Source organism: Nannobrachium achirus (assembly GCF_963921795.1).
Source record: "Nannobrachium achirus genome assembly, chromosome: 23".
NCBI lineage: Eukaryota > Metazoa > Chordata > Actinopteri > Myctophiformes > Myctophidae > Nannobrachium > Nannobrachium achirus.
This window is the reverse complement of record NC_137830.1, coordinates 11,230,406-11,249,026: the sequence shown is the minus strand read 5'-3', so window position 1 is coordinate 11,249,026 and position 18,621 is coordinate 11,230,406. Positions and strand designations below refer to the sequence as shown.

The window sequence follows — 18,621 nt, the reverse complement described above, 5'->3', positions numbered from 1 at the left end:
GAAGCTTCACCAATCCAATGCAATAGGTGAGACCTATGCAATAAGTGAGACCTATTGCATATTTGAAAAAGCCTATTCATTCTGGACTGATATTTTACACGTACGGGACAGGAAAAACCTGTTCATTCTGGCCTGGAGTGACCATATATGGACATAAGGTAACGGACATTGTGTTTTTGAAAAACCCTGTTCATTCTGGACTGAGATCACCATACATGGCAATTAAACGGACATTCTGTTTTTGAAAAAACCTGTTCATTCTGGACTGAAATGACCATATATGGGCGTGATACACAGAAAGCCATTCATTGGAGGTAACGGACATTCTGTTTTTGAAAAAACCTGTTCATTCTGGACTGAAATGACCATATATGGGCGTGATACACACAAAGCCATTCATTGGAAGCGGTTTCCACCGCTTCAAAAAAGTTATTGAAAAAACACGGCCTGCTCACATATTAGGAGGGTAGTATGAATAACCAGAAAACAAATAATGGGTGTTTTTTTTAATGAATCTATCATGGTTAAAATGGAGTTTGAAGTTACAATGTGTTTGTATGGGGAGAGGCCCTGGGCCTGGAGGACCTGATAACATCATCAAATATCTAAATATTGAATCAAGCAAATTAAAAACTGTTCAGGGTGTTATAAAAGCCTGATTAGACGATAAAATGACCAATGACCAATTTATTTTTTGTGAAATATCCCTTTAAGCAGCTGGAAGCCGCCAAGGCGGCCAATGAGAGGGTTTCTTGAGAGGGGCCAATCAGCGTGTGTCTTGTTAGCGGTGGAACAAGAGGGGCGTCTCCAACCCCCAGGCTAGGAACAAAGATGCAAGGAAAAGACGTTGATGTGTTATTTTGGCACCACGGCTATGCGCCATGACACTTTCGGTGGCAAAACTCACCCGGAAGTTCGATGAATAACAATATGCTGCATTCACACTACGAAAGGCCAAGCTAATGGTTTGCTTGGTAATTCAATTTATTCTCTATGCAAACCAGCAATAAAAAATTCCAAGCTTTTTTTCCAGCTTGGAAAATTTAAAAGCTGGTTTGCATAGAGAATCGATTGAATTACCAAGCAAACCATTAGCTTGGCTTTTCATAGTGTGAATGCGGCATTAGAGTCTATATAAGCATTTCTGGTCCATGTCCCACTGATAAGAACATATGCACGCACAATGGATAGCGGTCACGTTTAAAAAAGCATTCCATCAAGCTTTCAGATGCCGTTTTTCTCCCAGTGTGGAGAAAAAAATGTTTAGCTTGATAGCTTAATAACGTTATACTGTGCACATCGAAAAGCAAGTAATTGTAAAAATACCTCCTTCTTTTATATTCCTGGAGCGTTTATATAACAAAGGTCACAATCGTTCTGAATTATTCTTATTTTTTTATTCATGAGCTGTCCAGCCGGCTCTCTTACGGGCGATTCATACTCCACTTTTAGAGCCTAATTTATTTCGGTTCGGCTCTATCTAAACTATGATATGGCATAATCCAGAGCCGAATTAATGACATTACCCGCCCCCCGATCCTCTGAATGACCGTGACGCCATATCATAGTTTTTAGACAGAGCTGAACCGAAATAAATTAGGCTCTAAGTGGAGTATTCAATTGACCCATAGGGCCCTATTATGAAAAACATTTTTATATACTTCAAATGCTGATACATCTGCACGTTGTGAACTTGCAGATCAGCTATTTGAAATATTTAAAAAACAAAAACAAAATAGTAAAAAAAGGCAAAGAAGTTAAGGCATAAGGCATGAGACCTGGATCATAATAGGGCCCATAGACTCCAATGTTATTCATCGAACTTCCGGTACGAGTTTTGCCACCCAAAGTGTCATGGCGCATAGCCGTAGACACTGAGCGTCTTTTCCTTCTCTCTTGTTCCTTCCTATAATCCCCCCATGAACACAACCTGCGAAGACTGAAACATTTCTCCTCCAAGGATATTAAAAACACCAGGCTGACTCAACATGGCTGGCTTACCCAGAAGGATTATAAAGGTAGGAGTGTGTGTCTGTTTATCTGACGACATTATAACGCCATTAGGAGACTGTTTGGCTTGTGTTTTAATGATCCTCAGTTTAACGTTGGGCTAACAGCAGCTAGCGTGATGCTTCTTCTTATCAGGGTTAGCATGTTAGCTGTGGTGGAAAAACAAAAGTACTCACATCATGTTTCTTTGCTTTTACGTAAGTACTAAAAGTATCAGTACTGCAATGTAGAAATACTGTTACGAGTAAAAAAGACTGTAGTTCAAAATGTACTCGTAAAAGTACAAAAGTAATGTTTATCAGGCTAGTTGTTAGCAGCAGTGGTGGGGTAAAAGTACTCTAATGTTTTTTTTTTACTTAAGTATCAATGTAGTCATACTCTGTTTAAAGTAAAAGACTGGAGTTCAAAATGTACTTGAGTAAAAGTACAAAAGTGTTGGCATCAAAATGTACCTGAAGTATGTAAAGTAAAAGTAGACCTCTCATTGTGCAGAATGTCCCATTTCACAAGTTTTCAAATGCATAAGTTCTATAAAAATCATTGAAAATGGCAGATCTACAAGCTCACAATGAAATGCATCACGATGCATTGTGAGCTTGTATATCTACTGTTTTCAAATGGCCTATTATAGGGCTGAAGTGGTTCATGTAATGTTTTGTGATTATAGTCCAAATCTACAAAGTAACTATAGTAATCAAAGTTGTCAAATAAATGCAGTGGAATAAAAGCACAATATTTGCCTCTGAGATGTCGTAGTGGAGTATAAAATAAAAGTATTGTAAATTGGAAATACTCTAAAGTACAAACACCTCAACAGTGTACTTAATTAAGTACAGTGCTTGAGTAAATGTACTCAGTTACTTTACACCACTGGCTGATAGCCACTCAACAGCAGTAACTATCTATACTGCAGATGCTCTCAATTCAATTCAAAGGAGCTTTATTGCCAGATTTGCCACGAGAAAACATACGTTTACATTGCCAAAGCAAGTGTCAAAATATAATGCAAAAACTGTTGAAAATGGGAAACTTACAGATCAATCTCAGAAAAACTTGAATATTTTGTAAATGTAAATAGTCTTGAAACTTTCATATATTCTTCTAGATGCATTGCACATTCAGTGAATTATTCCAAACCTTTTTTATGTTAAAATGTTTTTTTTTCTTTTTTTTTATGAATATCAAAAGTCCATATTTCAATCAAAATATTAACAATATTACAGGAGACCACTCAAAACAAGGATTTATAATAGAGAAATGTCAACCTTCTGAAGTCAGAGTTGCTTGAAGTCAAGTGGGAAGTTTCCGAAGTCAGTTATGATTTGGGGTGCTATATGGCAGGGGTTTTCAAAGTGGGTGACGGGGCACCCTGGGGTGCTGCGACGGTAGTTCATGGGTGCCGCGAGATAATTTGATAATATTTGGAATTTATTTGGACACTTAACAAATATTTACTGGTAGTATCATTTTAAACTTGAAGTACAAAGTATTTTCAGTCAGTTGTATGGGTCAATTTAGAGCCCCATAAAAGTGTTTCTCAAACTTTCACATTTCAAGGTCTCCCTTTAACTCTGACAGTGTACAAAATGGAACAAGGGTTCTTCGGTTCCATACTGTATGTACACTGTCAGAGTTACAGACTTCTATGGGTCAATTTAGACCCCCCTAAAAGGAACCCACAGAGTCCCTGGAATCGGCTTTGAGAACCACTGTCTTAGGTCAGTGGTTTTCAACCATTTTCATGATGTCAAGGTCCATTATTTATTCATGGTTATTTGAGCCATGGTTATATGACATTTAGCCTCGCTCAGACCCAAAACTTTGAATATCTCATTATCGTTGTTGGATTCGATTTTGTCCACAATTCCATGCTGTATTGATGTTGGTATCATAGGAGAGATCAACAGGCAAACCTTGATCAAAATAACAATTATTCTACCTTCTCTAATTGTGTAGACTTCTTGTAAAGCAAGTAATGCAGATGTTTAAAAATAATGTAACTCCCGAGAGCTTACAATGAAACCAAATGGACCAGTAAGGGTCCATTTGGTTTCATTTTACACTCTCAAGAGTTAAAGATCTATAATAAGGGGGTGTCCATTCTCTTCATCATTCAGCTGGGGACCACCTGGAACCCCCCTCAAGGACCACTGCTGGTCCCCGGACCACTGGTTGAAAACCACTGTCTTAGGTTATGGTTTTGTGTGTGAAATGAGCTATAGCCGCTTTTGGAGATTTGTATGTATTCTTTACTTGCAAACTCAAATAGCACTTGTAGTTAGCTGTATATTTGCATGCACTCGCCAACCATAAGTGAAATAACCAATATCAGAATGTACAGTATATCTTCTCGTGAATACAGATAGGCCTATAATAACGTAGGTGTTTATTTCTTGAATGTATGTAATCAGCCCAGCTAAAACCACTTGTGCAGTTCCCTAAAGCAACTTCACTTCACTCTATCAGTTCCTCTTCCTTTACCCCCAGGCCAAGATGTCTTTAGTTTTACAAGCAGCTTGGTCATTGGAAGTAGCAGGTTAAACAAGATTTTTGTTTTCATTGTAGTTGGTTGATTGCATACTAGGTAGGGATGGGACGATATGAAGATTATTGTGACAAAATAAATCTCTATTTACGATAGTATTACGATAATCAAAATCCATTATCTTGGGGCAGAACATTTGCCCACACACGTTGTGAGCTTGTAGATCGGCTATTTTTTTACAGACATTTGATAGAGAGTGAAAAAAAAGACTCAAGTATGTATATTATAAGTACCTTTGACCAATTATAGAGGGTTTAAGTGGTACTGGATATGCAGCTCGGCAAATAAAAGGTGAATTGATCCCAGTGCATGACGGAGAACGATATCACGATAAACGATAATATCGCGCATCGTCCCATCCCTAATACTAGGTATCATATCTATTCAAATATAAGAGCACTGACTTCCCCTTGCGTACAACTGTGTGCGCCTGCCAAGAACATTTGGCATCCTTCAGATTCTTCTGTCTGCTATTTTCTTTTATACTGATTTATTTTAATTGCTCGCTAATTGCTCCCCCCACCCCTGAAGTATAGTTTGCCACCATTTAATTGGTGAAAGGGGAATTTTCAGTATCCATGCTGTTGTGGTGACTCATTATTATTGCTTTTTATAAATATTGATATTCATAATGACACCAGAGGTACGTTCGATTCAATACAACAATGTTCTGTTATAGCAAGTTCACCTCTTTTTATATAATGAAGTTAAACATCCTTCTTGCATGTTGGTGATTATGAATAATGTTTTTTTCCGTCCCTATGATCCCCCTTATTCGTTATGCCAATTCCCGAACTTCCCACACAACTTATATGTTTAGAATGTTATGACATATTGTCTCATAATATTGTGTGCGTTGTTGCTCACTAAAGAGCCCATGGCTCCTTAGTCGAGTGGTAACGTACGTGCCATCGGATACGTAGGTCCCGGGTTTGCCTCCCGACCGAGGCTAAACTAATAAGGTACAGGGTTCCCACGGTCATGAAATTCCTGGAAATATTTTGAAATTAGAAAAATATTTTTCCAGTACTGGAAAAGTTTTGGAATTGATCAAGGGTCCTGGAGGTCCTGGAAAAAAATATTTATTGTCTTTTGGTTTTTTGTATTTGGTTATTATTTTGTTAATACCTCTGCAATGACGAATTAAACATTGGCCAAATTGTCAAATATTAGAGGCAGAAATTGTGAAAATAGACGATAGGCCTTGTGAGCATGTAGATCGGCTATTTTCACAATAGAACCGTGTTATACAAAATCCCTCAACTCTTAGTGCGTCAGGGTCCCCAGTTCAAATATGATTATTTTGGGGGTCACAGCCTGAAAAGGTTGAGAACCACTGCCATACACTACCTATATCGTTATTGAGCTGAATTATTGTTATATAGTCCTGGAAATCGTGTTAAATATTCTGGAAAAGTTTTGGAGATTATTTGTTAAGGATGTGTGGGAACCCTGAAGGTAATAAAAAAATGGAAATGTCTCACATTGATTGTGTCCCTCCTTTTCCACACACACACACACGTGCTCCGGTCAGGAGACTCAGCGGCTGATGGCGGAGCCCGTGCCGGGGATCCGAGCGGAGCCGGACGAGGGCAACGCACGCTACTTCCACGTGGTGATCGCCGGGCCCCAGGACTCCCCCTTCGAGGGGGGCACCTTCAAGCTGGAGCTGTTCCTGCCGGAGGAGTACCCCATGGCCGCTCCCAAAGTACGCTTCATGACCAAGATCTACCACCCCAACGTCGACAAGCTGGGGAGGATATGCTTAGACATCCTGAAAGGTAGGAATGACGTTAAGCCATCTAGAACGGGGTACACATTATAGTGTATTATTATTGTATGCCTTAACTATTGAAAAATAGCAGATCTGCTATTTTTGAAAAATCATGAAAATTTGAATTTTGACCCGATTCTATAAGTGTCTTTTGAATCCTAAGATTTTTTGAAAAACCTATGTTTCTATGTCAGCAATCTGGCCAGCCATCGTCAAAGAAAAGGTCCTTTTCACTTAACTGGAGCTCAGTTAGTCTGTTCTTGAGAGACTACTATGTCAGTGGTTCTCAAACTTTTTCATGTCAAGGACCCCCAAAATGATATGTATTTGGCCACGGACCCCCATCTCAAAATTTTGTTCCAGGGACCACCCAGAAGCAAACTTTGAGTTACAAATGTTCGCTTTGAAAATACATATATTCAAAGATTTGCCCACATTTTCACGACTTTTTCAAAAATAGCAGATCTACAAGCTCGCTGTGAGCTTGTATATCTGCTATTTTTCACTGGTTAAAGCATTCAATAATTCTAGGCCTAAATGGGTTAATGTCTGGCTTTGTGTGTAGGTCCCGGTGTTTGTAGTACGAGACTAACGTGACGTGAGATCGGGACATAGATTCTATGACGTTAGTCTCGTGTCACGTTAAGTCTCTGTCATAGAAAGTACGCAGAGACCGACATCACCACATATGATATCACAGACAGAACGGCCCGTACAAGGAGATATGCATGTGTGTCGTGTTTGATACCGCACGGGCGTGATTTTATTTTATTTTGCGTGTAAAGTACTAGCCTGCCGGTAGAGGCACTGAATTTGGTCTAGAGCAGTGGTTCTCAACCTTTTCAGGCTGCGACCCCCAAAATAATCATATTTTAACTGGGGACACCATCACCCTGACGAGCACTAAGAGTTGAGGCAATACATTTTGTATAACACAGTTCTATTGTCAAAATAGCAGATCTACATGTTCACAATGGCTCACGTTGTGAGGCGTTGTGAGCATGTAGATCTGCTATTTTCACAATTTCAGCCTCTAATATTTGACAATTTGGTTACACTCTGGTTGGTGTACGTTGACTCCCACTTCCTATGCTTGACATGTCAACATGTTAGACCAGGTTTTTCTTTTTAAGCTTTAAATGTTAAAATCTGGTTTGCATAGAGATTACATTGAATTACCAAGCCAACCATTAGCTTGGCTTAGATAGGACTTTTCTGTTTGGATGTATGGGCTGTCAAGGACAGAAAGTAGTTTTTTTGCCACTCAGTAGGCGTTCCTGCATAACTTCCGGGTATGATGATGATGTCACACGCATACCCTCTATTCCCCACCCGTCTCTTTAGCGCCCATATATCGGTGCTGCTGCTTCCAGCTCCTATTGGAGTACATCAGTTGAAATGGGACCAAATACAGCGTTAACAGGCATAGGGTCGATTCACACTCTAATAGTGAGCCTAACTAATTTCGGTTCGGCACTGGCCAGACCCAAATATGGGTTTCCCCTCCCGGTTCGGGGGGGCGTCAACTCGACTAAACTCGGTGTTGCCGAAATGTTGTGACCTCCCGACTTAATTTCGGTACTCAGCGGTGTCTTATCATTCATTCAGCCCGGCTCCAAGTTCTTATGCTCGGCTGTGAAGCCAATGAAACAGCGGTCGTTTGGGAGGGAGCACGCCGACTTCCAATGCTTGTGTGGCCGTGTATTGATCGTCGCAGAGCGGATACATTGTCACTTGTCAGCTGGTTCTCGCTGGGAGGCGCGCACGCGACACACACACACACACACACACACACACACACACACACACACACATAAATTTGCAGCGTGTATCGCTAACGCGTCGCCGACCGTTTTAAAGAGAAAAGAAGAGCTTAAACACAACTTTGCTAATTGCTAGTGTTCCATGTTGATAGGTTTTCCACGACGAGTTGTGACTGCGTGATGATATGCATGCAGCAAGAGAGGCGGCACGTCTATAATGTGAGCTTGTAGATTAAATGTTTTTGACAGAACTCAAGTGTTTGTGAGTGTGAGTGAGAGAGAGAGAGAGAAGAGACCCCGCTGGTGCTGCTGCCTGCTGGAGCTGCTACTTACTGGACCTCCAGTCATTCAGCGTGCAGCGCGAGGGCCAGTCAGATATGTATCCGCCCTGCAACGCTCATTCATCGTCCACAAACGTTGTCATGCCACGGACCTCCAATATTGACAAGCGACTTCGGCACTAGCCGTTAAGAAAGTATGGATGAACTCCCCCCGAACCTAAATAATTTCGGGTCGGGGAGCCCTCCCGAACCGAAATTAGTTAGGCTCCTTATTAGAGTGTGAAACGACCCATACCTTTATACTATGACACAGTGATATTAGTCTCGCCTGGTCAGACTGTTGTCTCCCGCAATTTTCAAAATGCTTCCATCGTACAGTGTGGGGAACGGAAGCTCTGATCATGAGAAAGCGATGCAGTTGATGTGAAGCCCCTTCTCCACGTCCGTTTTGTTTATACAGTCGCTCACATTTATCCTAATATAAAAATCACAATCATCTAAGCATAATATAGCTTGCTGCTTAGCAGAAATTGATATTTAAAAATATTTTTTCGTGAACGGAAATGCCTGCTTCTGTTACTCGGATTTCAAATAGATTGAAACGATAATTTCATTATAGAATGAGTATACAAGTGTGGATATGTTTATCTTGGCAGGCTATGTTTAATTTCCAGACTAATAATTTTTGATAGCGCTTTTCTAAGCAAGTTGCAAACTTAAAGCGCTTTGCAATGGTCCATTCATTCTTACATTGGGAAGTGAAGTGGCAAACAATCAACGCCAGCCTCCTCACTTCTCACATTGATTGATTGATTATTTTATCAGAAAAGAATGAGGAACAGTACAAGCATAGTCAATACTTTCGGAGATTGTGTAATAGTTGTCTGGCTACACGAGACTACAGTAACCATTGACCCTTGTTTCATATGTTGTAGGGCATTCACCAAATATTCGAATATTCGAATATCAAAGTCTTAATTCGACGTTGTTCACCGAAGTCGAATATTCCCTTATTTGTATTTCTTTTATAGTTTATAAAGCTTGGCTAGATAGGAGGTCAAAAGAATGAATTGTCAATGCCCCTGGTGGATGAATTTGTTAATGCTCTATACCAGGGGTTCTCAAACCTTTTTTAGGCCGTGACCCCCAAAATAAACATATTTGAACTGGGGACCCCCACCCTGACAAGCACTTGGAATTGTAGGTATTACATTTAATGTGACTCGGTTCTGCAGATAAATATTGTATAGCCGATCTACATGCTCACAACGCTTCGCGTTGCGAGGCGTTGTGATTATGTAGATCGGCTATTTTCACAATGTTCGCCTCTTGCTTACTTAATATTTGACAGTTTGGCCAGTCCTGTCGAATATTCGACTATTCGAATACTTTGAAGTCGAATAATTCGAATACTAAAAATCACTATTCGTGAATGCCCTAATATTTTGTAATTTTAACATCCTTTTCCCGTCCTCCAGATAAGTGGTCTCCGGCCCTGCAGATCCGCACAGTGTTGCTGTCCATACAGGCTCTATTAAGCGCTCCCAACCCAGACGACCCGCTGGCCAACGACGTTGCAGAGCAGTGGAAGTCAAACGAAGCCCAAGCCATCGAGACAGGTGGGCATGGGGGTCCCGCTGGCGCTGTTTGTTTCTTTTCTTTTCTTTTTTTTCAAAGGCTTTATTATGGTCATGGTTCACCAGGATCCTGGGTGGCTTGATTCTAGGTTTGAAATAATTGATATAAATATTTTTCCAAAAGTCTATGATTATTTTTGTGGCGACAGTAAACCACGCCCACTCCTATGCCCTAATCAAATTACAATTTGTCTTCAAAGGGTTCCGGGACCCCTAGGGGGTCCTCAGAGTTACTACAGGGGGTCCTCCAAATCTTTGTGTGATCTTTTGTTTCTCCTTTTTTATATGAACCACTTGAACCCTAGCATCCATGTTCTGAGACCTTTAGCCAAAAATAGCAGATCTACAAGCTCACAGCGCGAGGCGTTGTGAGCTTGTAGATCGGCTATTTTTGGCAAAGAGGTTTGGTGCAGAGGGGAAAAGGGGCAGACTAAATACATAGTGAAAGGTCAAGCTTATTAAGTATGGACGGTTCAAGTGGTTAAATATCTGAAAACACAAATTGACATGAATCCAAAATACACTGATGATTGTGCTGTCAAACAATGAAACTATATGGAATCTATAAGGTTGTGGGGGTCCCCGCTTTATCTCTCTCTCAACTAAGGGGTCCTTGGCCTGAAAACGTTGAAGACCCCTGATTTAGGCATTTAGCAGACATTCTTAATCCAGAGCGATTTACAATAAGCAAGGTAATACATCAATATAATAAGCAAGATAATGCATCAATACATCAACAACAATCCATCAAATGCATAGAAATAGCCTATCAATCTAGAAAAATAGCGTAGGTGGACCACGACACCTAATCAGTAAAAACTTTATATAAAACCTAAAAATGCTACAGTATGGCCTTCATGTATGGTCATTGAGGGCAGGCGAGTGTTATCATGGGGGTGAAGGTGAAGTCTGAAGAGGTGAGTCATCAGTCCACGGTGGAAGCTAGGGAGTGAGTCTGTTATTCTAAGTGCGACAGGGAGTTTATTCCACCGACAGGGAGTTTATTCCACAGTTTGGGGGCCAGGAGGGCGAATTGTCTAGGACGAGTGGATTTTTGACCTGGGGTTTGTAGCGAGAGTTCTGTCAGCATCCCTGTGTTAGCTGATCTGAGTGAACGGGTGGGGTTGTAGGAATTGATAAAGCCAGTGTTTTGTATTCTGTGCGGGCCACATCCGAGAACCAGTGGAGGGACCGGAGAAGGGGGGAGATCTGAACTACAGCATTGCAAAAGTAACTTTGACATTTTGAGTCAAGCAGTGAAGGACAAGTAAATGCCTGTCATGGCTTTGTTGGTATCCCATGTTCAAGATGTAAAAAAAAAAACCAAGTTTAATGAACTTCCACAAGATATATTTAATCTGATGTCGTTCAGTTCAAAATCAAGGGCAATGTTAATTGATTTGGATTTATGTCTGAGCTGAGGCCGTCAAAAAACAGGGGCCCGCTTGTTTTTGTTAGGCAACTTTTAAATGATTTATAATGCAGATAAACATGTTTGCTTCGACGTCCTTAATTGGTTTCGGAGAATTATGTAATGTTTGGTTAGGAGTTGGTTTATGAGTTATTAAGTGTGTTGACAACCTACACTGCAGAGACCTCCGCAGAAGCAGCTTGTTCCCACATCAAGTTCTGATGTTGACTAAATATTCCACTGGGATCCTGGGGGCGACAGTATGTTACTCTCTCACTCAGTATACCGCTAGAGATGGGACGATAAGCGATATTATCGTTTATCGTGATAAACGATAAGAGTTCTGATCCCCGGATCACAACATGTCACTCTAGCCTTCTTTTATGGCAACAGTTCACAAATCTTGTTGCTGTGTTCGTACATTGTTGTATTTCTCTACCAGTAGGTATGTCGCACATTGTTGTATTTCTCTACCAGGAGGTATGGGAGCTTTTTGTCGTTGGTCATGTTTACCAACTCACTTTGGGTGTGCGTTAGGGCATTAACGAAAAAGTCGACAAGTCGACTCCCACCAGAGAAAGTCGAAGTTGAAAAAAAATAAAAAAATAATACTTTATATTGTGAAAAAGATCTACATGCTCACAACGCCTCGCGTTGCGAGGCATTGTGAGCATGTAGATCGGCTATTTTCACAATTTCTGCCTCTATATATTTGACAATTTGCCCAATGTTTAACTTGTCATTTTAGAGGTATTAAAAAGTCCTTAATTTGTCAATTTAGAAATGTGCAGATACCCTCTATACTTAAACGTTATGTTGGTTTGTTTACAGTTGAGTGAGAAAACAATTTTTCACATTAAGTTAATCATCTTGGGACCCAAAAAATAATTGGGGGGTCGTGTGTGTGATGTGATGACGTCATCAAACGATTAAGTCGACTTCAACTCAACTTTTTACTGAGTCAAGTCGACTTGCAAAAATCACAAGTCGTTAATGCCCTAGTGTGCGTAATCTGTGGGAAGTATGCGCCTCAAAAACAAGGAGGCGTTTCAATTTGTTGAAGATCTGATCTGTCTTTCTCCCTCTCTTCTCCACGCCAGCCCGGAAATGGACCCGGCTCTACGCAGAGAACAACATGGAGGTATAGAGGAACGGGAACGACGAGGCGTCTGAATGTCGCTTCCGTAAAACAACAACGTATCCCTCCTCCTCCTCCTCCTCCTCCCGTCGAGACGGCCTCTTCCCTTCCACTCGCTTTTAACGAACTCAACAAACAAAACGACAACGTCGACGACCGCAGCTGCAGCATAAAGAAATGAAACGACGCAAGTTCCAAATCTAGTCAGAAAGAAAACATGACGTATTTACCGCTACGAGCCTCTTGTTGACTTGATATGTTCCTTAAACCCCTCCCCGCTCCCCAAAAGACATGTTAGCCCTTTGTTGGTCTTTGTCCCGTCTCACTGTATATGGAAGAATATGGGACAGAGGCAGATGACCTCCCCCACTAGACTTTTTTTATGGACGGATCTGTCGGAACCGCACGAGATGTGCTAGCTTAGCACGTCACAGACTGTGTGTTTAGAAATGTACACGTGGCGTTAGTCCCCGATACATCAGTACGTGTTTTATTACGCCGTCATCTCCCTTCTAAGAACGCGCGGTATGTATGGGCTGTTCTATTCTCAAGCTGGCCGGCTTGAAATGTCGAAAAAACGTCTGAACACGCCCCACTTTTTGGAGCAAACATTAGCTGTGAGGTCTACTTAACTGCTGTGATGAGATTGGTGACGGTTTCGCGCGCGTGTTCCTCCGATATTTATGCCGTTTTGCTGCGGTGCATGCCAGCGCTTTACCTGACTGCAGCGGGACGGGCTGGCGTTCGCCAAAGGACGAGCTTTACTCTGCGTTGTTTCCCGATAGCTCTGTAGCATGCTTAGCGTCGAACACACCACAGGTGATAGTTGCTTCCAGTCGCGCTGTGTTAGTGGTACCTTGGATACAAAAGCTCTTATTGCCAAAATGTTCTTGGTCTGTTCTTTTAACGGGGTGCCATATATACAATATTAAATAACCGTAACCTAACCTCAACCCAAAATCGTCCCTTTGTTTCAGACCCATTTCTATGTTTTTATCCAGTGGCTCGTTCCGGGCTCAAACAATGTTCTAGAATTGAGGGGATCGACCATATTCGCGCGGACGTCGTTTTGCACTTAACCGCCACACTCTGGCTTATGGTCAGTCGAGTGCCTCTCCCCGTTGTGATATCTTTTATTCTGAGGCAGATTAAGGTTAAATTATTTTTTGCGGCCCTGTGCATCAATCAAAGAAGTCAAGGTATACAAAGCCTGGAGGAACCCAACAGAATACAAACAAGGGAAAGGGAAATACTTCAAACATGCATGCCAATGAAGCAGAGCTGCTTGACCACAGAGGTCAAATCCTGGTCGATACCATCCACAATCCAGTGGATCCTAAGTGTTTGCTTGGCGTACAGTAGATGTAAAAGGTTGGTAGAGGGATCCAAAGATCTACTCTGCAATTAAGTACAGTAGGCCCTGTCTTACAGATACAGTTATTATTGTGTGAGCTGGCATATACAGTAAATGGCTATAATTGTGCAACTCTCCTACTACTCTACTGGCAATTAAGTGTTTTTTTATTTGTATGAATGTACTGTTCTTAACAAACTGTTCTGTTATTCCTGTACAGCAGTGTTGAGGCAACAATTAGAGCAGCGGTTCCCAAACCTTTTCGGTTCGAGTCCTGAAAGAACTCGCATGAATAAATTATGAATTAATCACTTAGGCCCTATTTAAAAATAGCTGGTGTGTACAGTTACAGTAGATGGGTTTCGCAGAGTGTCAACCTTAACTGCAACACGGCAGCGCTCTGGAAAAGAATACATGTCACTTCGCCAAAGATCCAACTCGCCAAATCAACTTGCTAGGACACCTCGCCAATGAGCAGGGTTGTCAACATTGGACTGTCAGTCAGGAAAATCCAGGAGATTTATTTTTTAAGGGGTGCGCGGAACTCCCCAAACGGGGTCTGGTTGTCCTCCCCCCAAAACTTCTTAACAGATATATATTTTCCTGTGTTCTGTTGAATTTTGTGCATGTTTGATACTTTTATCAGGCTTGCTACTAGCATGGGTACAATTTCAGCCTTAAAATGCCAAATGTAGGTGTACAGATTTGATGACTGAAGCAAAGTGAGACATCCTTAATAATGACTTCTCATCTGGGGGTCCTCCCCCCGAAAAGATGTAATTGCCAATCATCCTGGCAAATCCAGGAGCATTGACAAGCCTGCCCAATGAGCATGGACAATTTGGTGAGTTTGATTTTTGGCGAGGTGACCAGATACCCTGTAAAAAGGTCTATATACAAGCTCAAAGTTGTACGCATTTATTTTCTACTTGTCTGTTACTTTGTCCCTGCTGTCATTCGTTGGGTGGGTGGGTGACGTCACATTGCGTTAGATATGTTTAGGTCTCTTCCTGCATTCGTTCTTCTCAGTTCTACACTGAGTGCAAGTGGAGTTTGGTTTGAGTCCGCATGGATTGTTGCGCCACTGGGGGTTTGGATTCTAAAGTCTTGATGAGAGAAGTCCTGACGTCAAAACTATGCCCCCTGAATCACACAAGTGTTTTCCCCACTCGAAAGTCCCCTTTTCTTAATATATCTGCTGTCGGGCCGAAAACCTCCTTACTCCAAAATGTTCATTTTCGGGAAAATGAGCTCAAGTGGAGTTAAAAGGTTTTGACCGAAGCACTTTTTACTACTTTTCATTGGTTCAATATTATTTTAACCAACACACAGACGTAAAGGGTGTTCAATAGCACAGATTTATTAAAAAAAAGAGTTGGCCAAACGGGTGGAGTTGGCTGGTTTGGCAGAAAGTGTGGAGTTGGGAGGTTTTGTCCCAAGCACTTTTTACTACTTTCCATTGGTTCAATATTATTTTAACCAACACTCAGACGTAAAGGGTGTTCAATACTGTCCAACCCAGAAAGTCGACTTTTAATCGCGGCAGTAAATGAGCTGATAATATTTTCTCCAAACACAGGATATCAAATGGATATAAATATCAAAAGATACAGAGGCACTTCCATGACAAACTTTTTTGTCTTTTATTTTATGTTATTATTATTAGTAGTAGTAGTAGTTGCGTCCGTCAGGTCGCAATTACTATCAAAACCTCCACCAGCTGTCTGTCAGTCTGTCACATGTCACACTTTTGCCCTGCTCATACCCATCAATACTCACATAACCCTCTTCTAGTGCCACCATGAGGCCGATTCTTGCAAAACACATTTTTGGACACTGCTCCAACAAATTTTGCCCTAAAATCACGCAAATCGGTAATGGGTGTATGTCTACACTCATCTCATCACCATGGATCTGTCCCACATAGCGCCACCATCGGGCCGATTTTTCAAACACATTTTTGGACACTGCTCCTACAAACTTTGCCCTGAAATCATGCAAATCGGTACACAATATGTCTACACTCATGTCATCAACATGGATCTCTCCTATATAGCGCCACCATCAGGCTGATTTTTTCAAACTTTTTTGGACACTTCTCCTATACATTTTGCTCTCAAATCACGCTGCGACCTGATGGTCGCTTATCTCCCGATTAGGGAGTCTTACTGGTAGTAGAATAGATTTGATTTGCAGAAACGCTTATAGGACTTTTCAATGGGAAAACACTTCAGGGGGCCGTGCTTTTGATGTCAGATCTTCTGCACTCCATTGGCCTTGGGAAGGGGGTGTTTGTGAATTAGCTCAACCACTGTCTGTCTGTCTTCAGTTTGACTTTATAAAAAACAATAAACTTAAAAAAAGAAGAAAAGAAAACTGCATGCATCACAACTAAAGCAAGATCAAAGCTAATACGAGTTGACTGGGTTAGAGTCTGGGTTAGGGTCTTATTTAAAGGGAAGGTTCCACATTTTTATAAGCCAGACTAGTCTCTAATCAAGAGCAATAAAAAATAAAGTTTTAATGCCAATTTTTTTCTTTATGGGCCCCCCCCCCCCCCCCCCCAATTGTGATAGACAACTTTTCTCTGCTGTCTGTACGTGGATCTTGATTCGTAAACTATAGGCCTTGTAAAAATACAAAACTTCCCTTTTAGAGATTGTGAAAGTGGAAAGAGAGAGGTGCTGACTTTTCTCGAAATGGATATCTTGACCATTTTGACATTTATATTCTCTTTCAGCGGTCACATTGCATCGCAGGACCGCAGTTTCCACAGCTGACCCACCGTCAGCTTTTCCTGAAATGCCTTATTATGCGTTGTTGGCACCCGTCGTTATTAAACCCATTCAGAACGGGTACACTTTATTGTGTATCATTATGTTATGCTTTAACTATTGAAAAATAGCAGATATACAAGCTCACAGCTAGAAAAATCGTGAACATTAGAATTTTGACCCGATTCTATAAGTGTCTTTTGAATCCTTCTAAGGTTTTTTGAAAAACCTATGTTTCTATGACGGCAATCTGGCCAGCCATCGTCAAAGAAAAGGTCCTTTTCACTTAACTGGAGCTCAGTTGGTCTGTTCTTGAGAGACTACCGTGTCAGTGGTTCTCAAACTTTTTCACGTGAAGGACCCCCAAAATGATATGTATTTGGCCACGGACCCCCATCTCAAAACATCTAGTTCCAGGGACCACCCAGAAGCAAAATTTGAGTTACAAACTTTCGCTTTGAAAATACATATGGTCAAAGATTTCCACCCATTTTCACGACTTTTTCAAAGATAGCAGATTTACAAGCTCGCAGCGCGGCACTCGGTGCCGCGCTGTGATCTTGTATATCTGCTATTTTTCACTGGTTAAAGCATTCAATAATTCTAGGCCTAAATGGGTTAAACCACTGAAGCCATATTCGAAACGTTTCGAAAATAGGTTGTCTACAAGTTCACGACACGCTGTGAGCTTGTGGATCAGCTATTTTTTTTAAATGATTGAAATGTATAGATTTAAAAAAAAATTCATACACTCCCCACAAACTATCTAGCGATTTATGACAGATTAAGATAATAAAAAAAGGTTTTAGTGTAGGGTTTGTGGGAAGTGCAGCCTATGACTTGAAATGAGGTGTAAAAACAAACAAAAACAACGTGTGGCTCTTAAGATACTGTGTGTGTGTGTGTGTGTGTGTGTGTGTGTGTGTGTGTGTGTGTGTGTGTGTGTGTGTGTGTGTGTGTGTGTGTGTGTGTGTGTGTGTGTGTGTGTGTGTGTGTGTGTGTGTGTGTGTGTGTGTGTGTGTGTGTGTGTGTGGGGAGGACTTTGTATTGTTGTTTTAGTAAAGAAATTGTTAAGCGCTGGGTTTTCTTCATTTGATTTGTGCAGTCGTGTTTCGCAGATCTCACCCGTCTAACTATTTTTTTTTTTTTTTTTTTGGGGGGGGCTTTTTGGTTCATACCCTGATAACTGTTTTACCGATTACTTTACAATAGCCTTATTCCAATGGCCTTATTCGGACACTAACCCAAGAGTGCAAGTACGCACTAATACTGTTTGGCTGTTAAATTATATTACTAAATTGTGTGTGTGTGCGTGTGCGCAGACGACTGCATCGAGGTACCTCTTATATTAGTGCTACGACAGTATTGTACATGTACTTTTCTAATACACATGATGGGGTAAAGCCATTGTGAAGGGGAAACTGTTACATTAATCAAGTCCGTTATAACTTATTGTTTCCTCATGGGTTGAATAATCAAAGCCAATCACTGGAATTTCAAGCAATCTCAGACGATGCAAGTTAGATCCGCATCTTCTGAGCAATCGGTCCGCCCGCGTGAAGCAGAAAATAAAATACATTTAATCAGCCGAAGAGTTCTTTAGGTGATTTCGGTACGTTTGCATAAATGGCTCTTCAAACACTCTTGTAAATAAACTGAGTTGAGTAAGTTAAGGTTCTGGTGTATATTTTTGGCTGTTCTCTTAGGCTACATACTGTATGACTATTTGTTTGCGACCGTCAGGTCGCAGTTACTATCAAAACCTCCACCGGCTGTCAGTCTGTCACACTTTTCCCCTACTCGTATCTCCGCCACCGTTTCCCCCGATCCATGCCAAATTGTGCGCACACACTCCTTGGCTTCCAAACCACAACCTCATTTCTCACGTAGCCCATGAGGCAAATTCTCTCACATTTCTGGACACTGCTCCTACA

At 41.2% G+C, this 18,621-nt stretch overlaps 1 protein-coding gene across 1 annotated transcript; it reads left to right on the top strand.

Annotated features, from left to right (window-relative positions):
* The first annotated feature begins 1,882 nt into the window (after positions 1–1,882).
* On the top strand, positions 1,883–18,293 carry LOC308309068 (ubiquitin-conjugating enzyme E2 N-like). Its single transcript, XM_080754531.1, has 4 exons — positions 1,883–2,018; positions 6,090–6,336; positions 9,852–9,992; positions 12,522–18,293. The coding sequence occupies exons 1-4, from the start codon at positions 1,989–1,991 to the stop codon at positions 12,566–12,568; spliced, it is 465 nt and encodes a 154-aa protein (XP_080610657.1). The 5' UTR covers positions 1,883–1,988; the 3' UTR covers positions 12,569–18,293.
* Positions 18,294–18,621: the final 328 nt, after the last annotated feature.

Coding starts and splice junctions, on each gene's coding strand:
- LOC308309068 (XM_080754531.1), top strand. CDS start 1,989: ATGGCTGGCTTACCCAGAAGGATTATAAAG. Junction 2,019..6,089: donor TACCCAGAAGGATTATAAAG/GTAGGAGTGTGT, acceptor TGCTCCGGTCAG/GAGACTCAGCGGCTGATGGC. Junction 9,993..12,521: donor AGCCCAAGCCATCGAGACAG/GTGGGCATGGGG, acceptor TCTCCACGCCAG/CCCGGAAATGGACCCGGCTC.